The sequence below is a fragment of the Tachysurus vachellii genome, chromosome 21 (genome assembly GCF_030014155.1).
Source record: "Tachysurus vachellii isolate PV-2020 chromosome 21, HZAU_Pvac_v1, whole genome shotgun sequence".
Taxonomy (NCBI): domain Eukaryota; kingdom Metazoa; phylum Chordata; class Actinopteri; order Siluriformes; family Bagridae; genus Tachysurus; species Tachysurus vachellii.
Window position 1 is genome coordinate 16,067,604 of NC_083480.1, and position 13,233 is coordinate 16,080,836.

At 36.7% G+C, this 13,233-nt stretch overlaps 2 protein-coding genes across 2 annotated transcripts in view; both read left to right on the forward strand.

Moving 5' to 3' along the window:
• The window catches only part of gipc1 (GIPC PDZ domain containing family, member 1), an 8,171-nt gene extending 7,920 nt beyond the window's left edge, over positions 1-251 (forward strand). The window contains exon 7 of the mRNA XM_060857128.1: positions 1-251. This exon is cut by the window's left edge and continues 3,074 nt beyond it. The gene's annotated coding sequence lies outside the window, so the exon portion shown is untranslated.
• Positions 252-3,567: 3,316 nt separating this feature from the next.
• trim35-12 (tripartite motif containing 35-12) lies at positions 3,568-12,428 on the forward strand. Its single transcript, XM_060857331.1, has 6 exons — positions 3,568-4,139; positions 7,495-7,590; positions 7,739-7,969; positions 8,910-8,932; positions 9,035-9,153; positions 10,537-12,428. The coding sequence occupies exons 1-6, from the start codon at positions 3,615-3,617 to the stop codon at positions 11,094-11,096; spliced, it is 1,554 nt and encodes a 517-aa protein (XP_060713314.1). The 5' UTR covers positions 3,568-3,614; the 3' UTR covers positions 11,097-12,428.
• Positions 12,429-13,233: the final 805 nt, after the last annotated feature.

A 13,233-nucleotide genomic window follows, 5' to 3' on the forward strand; every position in this document is an offset into this window, starting at 1 on the left:
GTTGACACTGTGTCTTTTTCTCCTTTTCCAGTGTATTATAGCTCCTTTTTTTTTTTTTTTTTTTTAAAGAAAAGATCAATGCTGTTACAAAAACAAACACTGTTCATACGTCAAAGTGCAATCGGAGAGCCGTCCGTCCGTCCGTCCGTCCGTCCGTGCGGCGTGTCTTTAGGAACTGGAATGTTGCTTCACATGTTTACTCCTTACACCTATTTCTCAGCTTCATTAAAACAAAACATCTAATTGCACCAGCTGATATGTCTCGTGTTTTCTTTTCCTACAGTTTGTTAAGTCTTTGTCTTTGTCATGTCTTTGTGAGTAAACACGCCGTGACGATGTAAAGCTGCAGTCTCTCTTAAAGGTGGGGTCTCCGTTGTTTGAAAGCCAATGTTGACATTTGAAATCACCAAAACAAACACGCCCCTAACCCAAATGGGTCCCACCCCTGTATCGATAGCTCCGCCCACACATACATACGTAACCCAGGCAACAAATGGAAAGAAATGTTTCTTTATCATAGCTGAAGGGAAGAACAATACGATTGCAGATAAACAAACAAGCAAAAATGACACACAAGTATAATCATGTAAAGGACAAAGGCATATATTAGTTCTGTGTAACAAAGCAAAACCAACGTTACTCACCTATCGAGAAGGAAAAAAGCGCCTCGGCGTCTTAAGTAAAGTTGGTCACATATTCACAGATTGGAGTTTCCCGAGTCAATAACTCCTGAGCTAAACACTGTTACTACACAAAACACGGTTGTAGCTGCGTCTCTACATTACTACGATAGAAAAGAGGTGTTATTTGTGTAGTAACAGTGTTTAGCTCAGGAGTTATTGACTCAGGAAACTCCAATCTGTGAATATGTGACCAACTTCCTGCTCCTTCAGTTCTCTCCAGCGCTGGAAAGCTGATCCTATATTAACACGTCCTACTTCTTACCTTATCGTAAGTCTTTCTTCTCTTTCTTTCTTTGTTTTTATCCTCCATGTCAATGTTAAAACCGTTTTCTGCTAATGTCACACATGCGCACTGAACACTCTCTCCGCCCATATTGACAAGACACGCCCCTTTCTACTCATTGGCTACACGTTAGTTTATATAAACTGTGCAAACTCAGGAAATACCTTTTATAGCCAAACCCTGATTATCATCATTTCCAGAACTGTTTTCCTGGACTGGTTTTGCTGCCTCCTTTAGTCTTCATGTTGTTTGTCTAATAACCTGTGGCTCATTCCAGGAACAGATGAGTCTCTATGACCGGTCACATGACACTTTAATATCATACGATACATCGACTCTCTTTAACTAATGATGTGGCCTCTGAAGTCTTTCTTGATGCCATCACAATTTATTTTGTTTGTTATTGTTTTGGTCACAGTTTCATTTGTGAATCATTTTACAGATCATTTTTTAACAGGGATTTATTGTGTTTCTTCTGACTGATCAACTGATCCACAGACTCATGATGAACGATACACGATTTGGATTTTTTTAGACGTCCGAAGAAAGTTAATTGTGCTCTGGATTTAATCCTAGCTGTATAAATCAGGGCTAATGTCGTGTTCATCTCAGAACGTTCCGGTACACTTTCTTTCACAGATCCGCTCGCACACGGCAGACAAAAATGTTTGTTTTGTTTTGTTTTAAATTTACAAATACGGGCTGAAACGGCGCCGTGTGAATCGGAGAACGGTTCGCATAACAATAAACGTCATAAAACTTTAAGATTTTTCTTTTTATTTATTTTTTAAAAAAACGATCTAGCGGATGGGGAGCTTACGTTCTCTCCTTCGCAGGAATATAAAGAAAAAGAGAAATTAGAAATAAAAGAAAAAAATACGAAAATCCTTAATAGAAGAAAATGTATAAAAAATAATTGTAAAAAATCTAAATAAATAAAAATGAATGAATACAAAGTTATTAAAATCTATTTGTACTGTAGAAATGATTCAAATAATAAGTTAATATTTAGGGGGAAAAAAAAAACCTGACCTGTGTGTGTGTGTGTGTGTGTGTGTGTGTGTGTGTGTGTGTGTGTGTGTGTGTACGGTGTTGCTTGAAAGTTTGTGAACCCTTTAGAGATTCTTATGTTTCTGCATAAATAGGACCCAGAAGTGAACACAATCACACAAAAGAGCCAACAATATTAAACTACTTCATTTAATTATTGAGACAAATGATCCAGCGTTACAAATCTGTGGTGTCTCCTTGTGCAGAAATAACTGTAAGTAAAGTGTCCGGTAACTTTTGATCGGTTCTGTACAACAGTTTAGAAGAATTTTATCCCATTCCTCAGTTACACAAGAGCTTCAACACTGGGATTTTATTTGGTGTCCTCGCATGAACTGCTTGCTTCTTTTGCGTTCAGCTCAGGACATTGACTTTACCGATCTAAAACATCATCTTTGTTCCTCTTTAATCATTCTTTGGTACACAGACTTGGTATCACTGGTATAATTCTGAATTTGATGTTCCGTCAATGATGGTAAGGGGGATGTGGTAGCCTAGTGGTTAAGGTGGTTGAGGTGCTGGATTACCAATCGGAAGGTTGTGAGTTCAATTCCAATGTCCACCAGGTTGTCACTGCTGGGCCCCTGAGCAAGGCCCTTAACCCTCAATTGCTCAGTTGTATAAAAATGAGATAAAATTATAAGTCGCTCTGTATAAGGGCGTCTGCTAAATGCTATAAATGTAAATGTAAGCTCCTGGCCCAGATGCAGCAATACAGGCCTAAAGCATGATACTACCACCACCATGTTTCACAGACAGTGTAAGGTTCTAATGCTGGAATTCAATATTTTCCTTTCTGCAAAAAAAGGAAGTTTTATTTTGGTTTCATTCTCAATCTGAGAATCGTTTATCTATTTTTTTTATTAATTAATTATTTTACGTACAGTTTTTCATTTATTTTATTTATTTTTTTTGTGGTTGTTTGCACACGGACATAATATCCTGGAAGAGTTTTACAGTCCGCATCTATTTTCTCTTCCTGCAGAATCTCTTCTGTTTTTTCTCCAGCAACGTATTTCTCCGTAATCGGCGTTTAATTCCCCTATTTAAAGATGACTTTTTAGCGACAGACAGCATCAGATCTCCTAATACAGGATTCTCTTTAAATGAGGGACCGGACACGGTGTCGATCTTCTCTCTGAGTGAACTGTCTAGTCGTCGCTTCAGACTCGTGCAGATGTGGATTGCGTGTGAACACAATAATCAGAGGTCTCACAAAATCAGATCAGTTTTTTGTGTGTTCACGTGAGACGGTGATTTTATAACCATGCGTATTTTTTATATAGTCTGTTTTGTTACGCTTCTGTGAGACGGCTGACACTCGAGGATGAAGAAAGGCTCGCTCTACATGTTTTTTTTACGATGCCCTGAGCACAGAGCGGCCGTGTCTGCTTTAGTCAACACCGTCTGAGTCTCCAAAACAGTGCTGTTTACAGCAAACATCTCACCGATGTGCCAAGTGCTGGTTGTTTTCCTCAGACTGACGCAAGACGCCTCGTGGTCACTGAATCGGTGGACGGTGTTGACTATAAAAGGCAGCTACACTCAGAAAGGGTCACGTTTTCACCGCTCCTTCAGTTTGCAGACAAGCCAAAGCGATGCCTTTACGACCCAGAGCTTCCTCTCAGCCCGGGAGAGGCGGCGTGCTCCTGAACCCCAAAGTGACGACGATTATGCGTCCTCGAGCTCTGACCTCGAGCTGCCGCTCGGCCGTGGAGGACCAGCTGTCGTGTCCCGTGTGCTGCGAGATCTTCGCCGACCCCGTGGTCCTGCGCTGCAGCCACAGCTTCTGTCGAACCTGCCTGAACCAGTTCTGGAGCAAGAAGACACCTAAGCGTGAGTGTCCCGTGTGCAGGAGGAGGTGTTCTCTCACCGAGCCCACAGTCAGCCTCGTACTGAAGAACGTATGTGAGACGCTGGCGCAGGAACAGAAGGGCCTGAGCACGCCGCCGTCGTCGCCCGGCACCACCACCAAGCTGTTAGACCTGTGTACCACCCACAGAGAGCCGCTCAAACTCTACTGCCACGATGACGACGAGCTGCTGTGCTGCGTGTGTCACACCTCCAAGAAGCACCAAGGCCACCGTGTCTGTCCCATGGAGGAAGCAGCACATGACCTTAAGGTGAGCTTCACCGTGCAACCAAAATGATCCTCTGACATTATCAGCTCCCTACAACACTGACCTTTAGTCTGATAGAGGAAACAACAGGACATGACAACAATGTTAATGTCAGCTGTGTAAACGGCTATAAATCCCACAGCACGCTGTCACACCGGTAAAAGGCCAGGCTTTATTTCTGGGGAAACTACAAACATGGCATTTTAATTAGGAAATAAATAAAAAAAGAACCTTCTATACAAACCATGCACATCAGTTTATTTAAAAAAAGGTCAACATTTTATTCAGATAACGTGATAATAAATAGTGATAATTATTAAGAACATTAAATATCTAAAAAAAAAACATATATATATATATATATATATATATATATATATATATATATATATATATAATGTTTTTTTTTAATTGAAATGAAAAAAGAAAATAAAACACTCTGTCATGCTGTTCGAGAAAAATAATTAACACTCCATCAGTACTTTGATATTATTATGATCCAGGGCCTGTATTTATAAAGGTTATAAATTAGTGTATAGATTTTTTTTAGTGATGTAATTCTAAGACAATTCTTATAAATGTGGGCATTTCCCCTTAAGATTAAAGAGAAGATCCCATTAAAGATAAAAGTTCTTCATAGAGCATCTTAACCCTTAAAAGCTCATAAGGTTAAAAAGGGGGTAGTTCAGTGGTTAAGGTGTTGGGCTACTGATTGGAAGGTCATGGGTTCAAACCCCAGGTCCACCAAGCTGCCACTGCTGGGCCCCTGAGCAAGGCCCTTAACCCTCAGTTGCTCAGTTGTAAGTCACTCTGGATAAGGGTGTCTGCTAAATGCCATAAATGTAAATGTAAATGTGTTAGGAGTTGTGAGGAGGACTTTTAAGAGGATTATAGGGCTGGGCGATAAAACGATAACGATATGAATTGCGATAGACACATGATTGATATCAATAAAAAATGTGTTTGATAAAACGTTCGAGATTTTTTATTTATTTATTTATAAATAACTATTTACAAAGGCCCTCACTCTGTGGTAACCTAGCAACATAGGGAGTGACATGCTAACAGCCAATCGTGTAACAGTATCATGTTTGGTTGTGCCATATCGTTGTCTCGTGCTGGTCTGCTGGAACCGGCGACCGATAAGCAGAAAATGAGGAAATTGTAAATAAAAGAGGAAAAGTCAGCGCACCTGTATGGCAGCTTTTTGGATATTATAAGTCAGACCGTAGTCTGACCAACGTCGTCTGCAAATTATGCAAGACCGTTTCTCTATGTTTATATTTAACACTTTGGACAATTTTATTACACTTTATTAAGCATTTCTTACATTTTCTTTCATTTTACACCTTAAATGTTAAGAGATAATTGTTAAGTGTTCATTGTGACTTTAGACTCATGTTTACATTATAATTATTTGAGTTTTCCTGGTTGTTGACGTTTCTGTCTTAATAACCGAGGGGATTACGATCAGAGGAAGGTTAAGTTTAAAATAAAAATGTTTAAATGTAATATATTTTTCTCCTGGTCCTTATCTTAAATGGGTCATAAAAAATATCAATAATTATCGATATCGACCGATATGAAACACTGATATCGTGATACACTTTTCAGCCATATCGCCCAGCCCTAGAGGATTTCTTTATAAAAAAAAAATGACTGAAAGGTGAAGAGGGAGAAGAAAAGTGTTGTGTACAATATTTAATAATGATAGTGAGCAGATTTTAAAAGCGCTCCTATTTTTTTTATTGGACAACCAATCACGGTCTTCAAAAGAACGTGTCACCTAGTAACAGGTTTAGCCCCGCCCCTTCTCTGAGATAAAAATTGTTGTATATTCATTCCTCAATCGAAATGATTAAACATTGGAATTTTTCTTTATCCAATTTTAGTTTTAACATCTGAACAAGTCAGTGATCAGTTCTACTATATTTCTTGATGTAGTAAAACCGGACAGCTGACTGTGACCAAGCGCTGACACTAAAGACTCCTGACACGAATGTTATAAAACATAAATCCATTTATGTGGAGCATCGGTCATGCTGCTATGTGTAAGCTGTTGCCATAGAAACAGTACCATAGTGAAATGAGTGTGCGATTTGGAGCTGTAAGAGCTGCTGTTTTACAAAATAAATTCACATCCAACTGACCAATCAGAATCGAGGGAATTGAGAACGCAGTCTGCATGTGTCCAGCGCGTGTTTCTGTGTGTGTGTGTGTGTGTGTGTGTGTGTGTGTCCACCCACATCATTCTCTTTCATCCCGGCATGTTTTCACAACAAGCTGTAAAGTTTAACACATAACACTCAGGACACGGTGGAGGTAAAAGAGTTTACAGGAGCTCTCGTTGATTTAAAAATCATTTAGAACGCTTTTTTGCCTTTTAGCGTGTTAGTGTTATTCAGATTGTCTCCCACCTTAAGTCCATTCCGAACCCTAAATACACACCGGACTCTTGCAGAGAGGGTTCTGCACCCAGAGAACCCAGAGAACCTCAGAGGAACTCGTTATTAAGATTATACAGGATGTGTGGTGATGGTTAGAAATATAGAATCTTGTTAGACACATGCCTTAATATACATGTTATATATACATTATATACACATATTATATACACATTATACACACATTATATACACATATATATAATATACACATTATATACACATATATACATATATATATATATATATTTAATGTGTATAATATTAATAATATTATATATATATATATACATTATATACATGTTTTATATATATATATATATATATATATATATATATATATATATATATATATATATATATATACACACATATACACATATTAAATACACGTTATATATACATACTATATACACATTATATACAGTCGTATGCATCCAGAATCCAGACACTCATTACAGGCCATAGGAAGCGTCTAGAGGCTGTTATTTCTGCTAAAGGATGCTCTACTAAATATTGATGTGATTTTTCTGTTGGGGTGCCCAAATTTATGCACCAGTTTAATTTCGTTTTGATGCATATTACACATTTTCTGTTAATCCAATAAACCTCATTTCACTACTGAAATATTACTTTAGTGTCCTTCAGTTATTTGCTAGATCAAAATGACATTGCTGATCAAAACACCCAAATATTTATAAATGAAAATCATGGAAATTGTCTGGGGTTCCTAAACTTTTACATACGACTGTATATACATACTATATACACATTATATACACATTAATATAGAATTGAAGTTAGTCACTCGACTCCAGTGTCTCCTTGTTATACGTACCCTGATTTATTTTTTTAGTTATTTACTATTATTTTGTCTTTAGTTCTTAGTCGTGCTTTTGTGCTCTTGTCTTCAGGCGGAGTTGAAGAAGGAGCTGATGCCGATGAAGAAAAATCTCCGTCGTCTTTACGAGGCCAAGCAGGAGTACGACGACATCACCGTCCACATCAAGGTAACAACGGAGAGAGAAAAGACAGAACCTTCCAGAACCTGTTAACTAAAGCCAGGTTTCACAGAGAACAAAACAATTACAAGTAATTAACAGCAGAATTTCTCTTCTTTTTTTTTTTGTCATGTCTTTTCTTTGTCCTTTTGGACAGAACCAAAGGCAGCAGGCAGAGAAACAGATCAGAGAGGAATTTGAGGAGATCAGACAGTTCCTGGATAAACAGGAGCTGGAGCGGATCTCTCTCCTGGCTGAGGAAGAGGAGGAGAAGTTGCATCTAATGAAGAAAAACACTGACAACCTCTCACGGGATATTCTGATGTTCTCCCACGCCGTCAGAACCGTCGATGATGAAATGTCCAACAGCGAGGCCGTGTTCCTGAAGGTATGCAAGTTTTATCACGTTAACATGTTATTAATAAAATTGTTAATTACAATCCTTTAAGAAATGACATTAAGAATTTACTCAGCTTTTCTCTCAGTTTATGTTATTTTTATATAATAATAATAATAATAATAATAATAATAATAATAATAATAATAATAATAATTAACAATTACGTTATTATTATTATTATTATTATTATTATTATTATTATTATTATTATTATTATTATTATTATTATTGTGGGGCCGTTTTCTTATTTCTTTTTAAAACAAATTTATAGTTTTATATATTTTTAGATTTTATATTTTTTAATTTTATTATTTTTTTTTCTTTTAATTTTATTTGGTGTATTTAATAATTAGCCTATTTTACCATTTACTTTTTATTTGAAATATACGAAGAAAAAATATTATTTATTATTATTATTATTATTATTATTATTATTATTATTATTAATATTATTATTATTATTATTGTGGGGCCTTTTTTCTTATTTCTTTTTAAAACAAATTTATAGTTTTATATATTTTTAGATTTTATATTCTTTAATTTTATTATATATTTTTTCTTTTACTTTTATTTTTAATAAAATTATTTAATAATAATTCAATAATTCTTATATTTTTATTATTATATTTAATAATTAGCCTATTTTACATTTACTTTTTATTTGAAATATACGAAGAAAAAGTATTATTTATTTATTTATTTATTTATTTATTTATTATTAATTATTATTATTATTATTATTATTATTATTATTATTATTATTATTAACATTATTGAAAGGCTTTTTTATTTCTTTTTACTTTTTTTTGCATTTTACATGTATGAAGAAAGTTTATTATTATTATTATTATTATTATTATTATTATTATTATTATTATTTTTATTATTATTATTACTTCTGATTTGACTCTTTTTTTGGTCCTTGTAGCACTATAAGAACACAAAACCGAGGTAAGTGTGTGCATGACTGATAACTTCTATCCAATTCTATCTAATTATCCTAATTTGTTATGAATCTACAGCATGTACACAGTGAATCTGATGTAATTGCAGGACACAATTAACCTTTAATGAACCGGAGAAAGTTCCATCTGCTCTCATCAACGTGGCGAAACACGTCAGCTGTCTGAAGTTCAGCTTGTGGGAGAAAATGCAGGCCATGGTGGAATATAGTAAGCTTCCCCACACGCTCTCAGGGTCACAGGCTCAGAGGTCAGAGCTTTAGGTGAAGCATTACTCATCGGTTCCTCCAGGATATTGAGGTTTTTTTTTGGTTGTAACCAATATCCGTTCCACATCATTAAAGGTGGGGTCTCCGTTATTTGAAAGCCAATGTTGACATTTGAAATCACCAAAACAAACACGCCCCTAACCCAAATGGGTCCCACCCCTGTATCGATAGCTCCGCCCACACATACATACGTAACCCAGGCAACTAAGGGAAAGAAATGTGTCTTTATCATAGCTGAAGGGAAGAACAATACGATTGCAGATAAACAAACAAGCAAAAATGACACACAAGCATAATCATGTAAAGGACAAAGGCATATATTAGTTCTGTGTAACAAAACAAAACCAACGTTACTCACCTATCGAGAAGGAAAAAAGCAACATTGGCGTCCCATCGCAGGCCTTCCTGCTTCTTCAGTTCTCTCCAGCGCTGGAAAGCTGATCCTATATTAACACGTCCTACTTCTTACCTTATCGTAAGCCTTTCTTCGCTTTCTTTCTTTGTTTTTATCCTCCATGTCAATGTTAAAACCGCTTTCTGCTAATGTCACACATGCGCACTGAACACTCTCTCCGCCCATATTGACAAGACACGCCCCTTTCTGCTCATTGGCTACACGTTAGTTTTGTTTTTGTTTAGTTTGTCGTCCCGACTCAGTTTTCTGAAGCATTTCTCAAACAACAGAGACCCCACCTTTAAGTGTAACTGTAAATGGATATTTTAATAAAACATAATCCTTGACAAATGGCTGTCAAATAAGCAATAAAACCCTTTGGGATACTATATCAAAAATGTTGAACCGATGAAATGTTGTGACATCACAAACAGAGCTCGTACAGAGCTCCGCCCTCAAAGCCGTTTATTACAGGATTACTGGAAAATATAAAAAAGTAAAAATATAAAGGCAAATTTAATTCTTCAATTGGTAACAATTTTGAATCTGAATCCGCTTCCCCTTTTAATGTGCTGTCTGTTTAAAAAAATCTAATAAAACAGAAATAAAATAATAAAGCTGATAACATATTGGTCACGTGCAAAAGTTATGTCAGATTTTAATCTGTTCATTGAATTTTATTGCTAAAAAACCTCAGCAATGCAGTAATAAGTAATGAAATTCTCCAAGTCTGCTTTCAATGGACAAATATGAATTTTAACAGTTATGACTCAACAATTTATGTATATGATCAGATTCGGCACATTATCGAGGACTAAAATGAAATAAATAAATAAAGCTATTATGAACTTTTTTGGGGGAGTTGAATACATTTTTTAGAAAAAAATTCTGAGTCATGAATAACCACCAGATACCTCGTCCTCTTCTTAGCTCCGGTGACCCTAGATGCCAACACGGCCTACCCCTGCCTGAGGCTGAGTAAAAACCTGGCCCACGTCAGCAACAGTGGCATGATGCAGAAGCTCCCCGACAACCCGGAGCGCTTCGACCACTTTGTCTTCGTGCTGGGGTCCGAGGGCTTTGAGTCGGGACGACACGCCTGGGAGGTTGAGGTGAAGAACAACAACGACTGGGTCATCGGTGTGGTCAAGGAGTCCATAGCCAGAAAAGGGAAAGTCTCAGGAGGTCCAGAGGCGGGTTTCTGGACAATCGCACTGTCTGACGGCATTTACACGGCCATGACGTCTCCGCCCACGCAGCTGGAGACGAGCCGCCATCTCGAGAGAGTCAGGGTGAAGCTGGACTTTGATGCTGGCGAGGTCAGCTTCTCCAACCCTCTGGACCTGACACCCATCTACACCTTCAATGAGCGCTTCACTGAGAGGATGTTCCCGTTCTTCTGCCCCGGCGCCAACATCAACGGCAGCAACCCTGGTCCTCTGAAGATCTGCCCGGTTAAAGTAGCTGTGTGGAACAGCAGCCTCTGGTAACATGGGTTCATCTCAACTCAACTCAATTCAAAGCCTGAGGTGACAGTGACAGGGAAAAACACCCTGAGATGATACGAGGAAGAAACCTGGAGAGGAACCAGACTCGGAAAGGAACCTCGTCCTCATTCGGATGACAACAGAGAACGGGATTATAAATCATTTCCTTTCTATAACTGTACTACGGCGTTTAGTGAAATTATGTAACCAGGAGTTTTTTTAACAGCTTCTAAATTTTCTATCGTCTTATTCACATGAACACCAAACACAAGATTAAATATGTTCCCATATTGTTGCAGCGTCACCTCCTGGAGCTCCATTTAATCTCTGAAGGCAGGGAGTTGTCGAGCACCGAGCGTAACAAATCCTTTTCTCTGGGTTTAATTCTGTTCTGTTTACGCTGCTGTGATCGTGAAGGCACACAGAACTCTAACCCTAAGGGAACCGGATCAGAAGACAAACTAAAGCATTAGGTAGATAACATCATCCAAGTCAACAGCTGAGATCGAATTTATTGGCACCTTAACAATGTAGGCATAATCTTTCCAGCTTAATTCATTTATTCATGTGATTCATTAATCATACCATTACTCACTTAGTTATGCTTTTTAAATTCATTTTTCAGTACTGATTGTTTTTTATGGTTGTCTATAACGTAATATAATATTTAAATATAATAAAAAACAGCAGCTCTGACAGACGTAGTGCTCGTGATTAAAGGAACTACAGGATCCATAACATTTAAAAAGATTAAATAATGTAATTAAAAAAAAAAAAAAAAAAAAGAATAAAAAATTTGGCGAATTGCTGTGGTCTAAAACATTGTCCTCTGTGACATTTCCTGGGGTTAGTTCTTGTTGTAGAGATTTATGAGCTAAAGCTCAGGAATACATAACCTCCCACAAAAAAAAAAGAAAAAACAGCTTTTATTGACAAAAGCAATGAGCTGTTATCAGTGTGTACTCAGAGAAGCAGAGGAGAGATCTTTTTTAGCACACACACACACACACACACACACATACACACACACACACAGAAGTCAGCGTGTTTAAGCTGGCCCGAAAAGACCAAACCAGATCCCGTGTCACTAAAGCTAAGTGCCCACAGGATCACGTTACGACTGACTTGCTTTGGCAGACAGTGAACCTAAGCAGAGCAGGTTTCGACTCTGACCAGGTGTTAATGAGAAAAATACGGCCAAACGACAGTAACATGGCTGGCGTTAAGTTAAATGAGATGCTGATGATCCGAGCTCATGACTGGCTGTTTCGTATTTAAGAGCTCTTACCATTGTATTGTTTCGTTTGTTTAATTAAACAGTACCAAAAAATGGCTGACTCCATAAACTTAATTCTGTATATATCATATGTGTATATATCATATCTGTATATATCATATGTGTATATATCATATCTATATATCATATGTGTATATATCATATGTGTATATATCATATGTGTATATATCATATCTGTATATATCATATGTGTATATATCATATGTGTATATATCATATCTGTATATATCATATGTGTATATATCATATGTGTATATATCATATCTGTATATATCATATGTGTATATATCATATGTGTATATATCATATCTATATATCATATGTGTATATATCATATGTGTATATATCATATGTGTATATATCATATCTATATATCATATGTGTATATATCATATGTGTATATATCATATGTGTTTATATCATATCTATATATCATATGTGTATATATCATATCTGTATATATCATATGTGTATATATCATATGTGTATATCATATCTGTATATATCATATCTATATATCATATGTGTATATTTCAGATTTTACACAAACAAAAAATTCAGTTCTGTGATGATCCAGTGCACACGCTGTTATAACACACCTCAGTAAACCATCTTCATTCATTAGTGAGTCAATAACCAAATTTCTGACCAGGATATTAGGACTTCCTTCCTTCCTTCCTGCTTTCCTTCCCGCTATCCATCCACCCATCCTTTTATCCATACATTCATCCATGCTTCTTTTCATTTACGGCATTTAGCAGACACCTTTATCCAGAGTGACTTACAACTGAGCAACTGAGGGTTAAGGGCCTTGCTCAGGGGCCCAGCAGTGGCAGCTTGGTG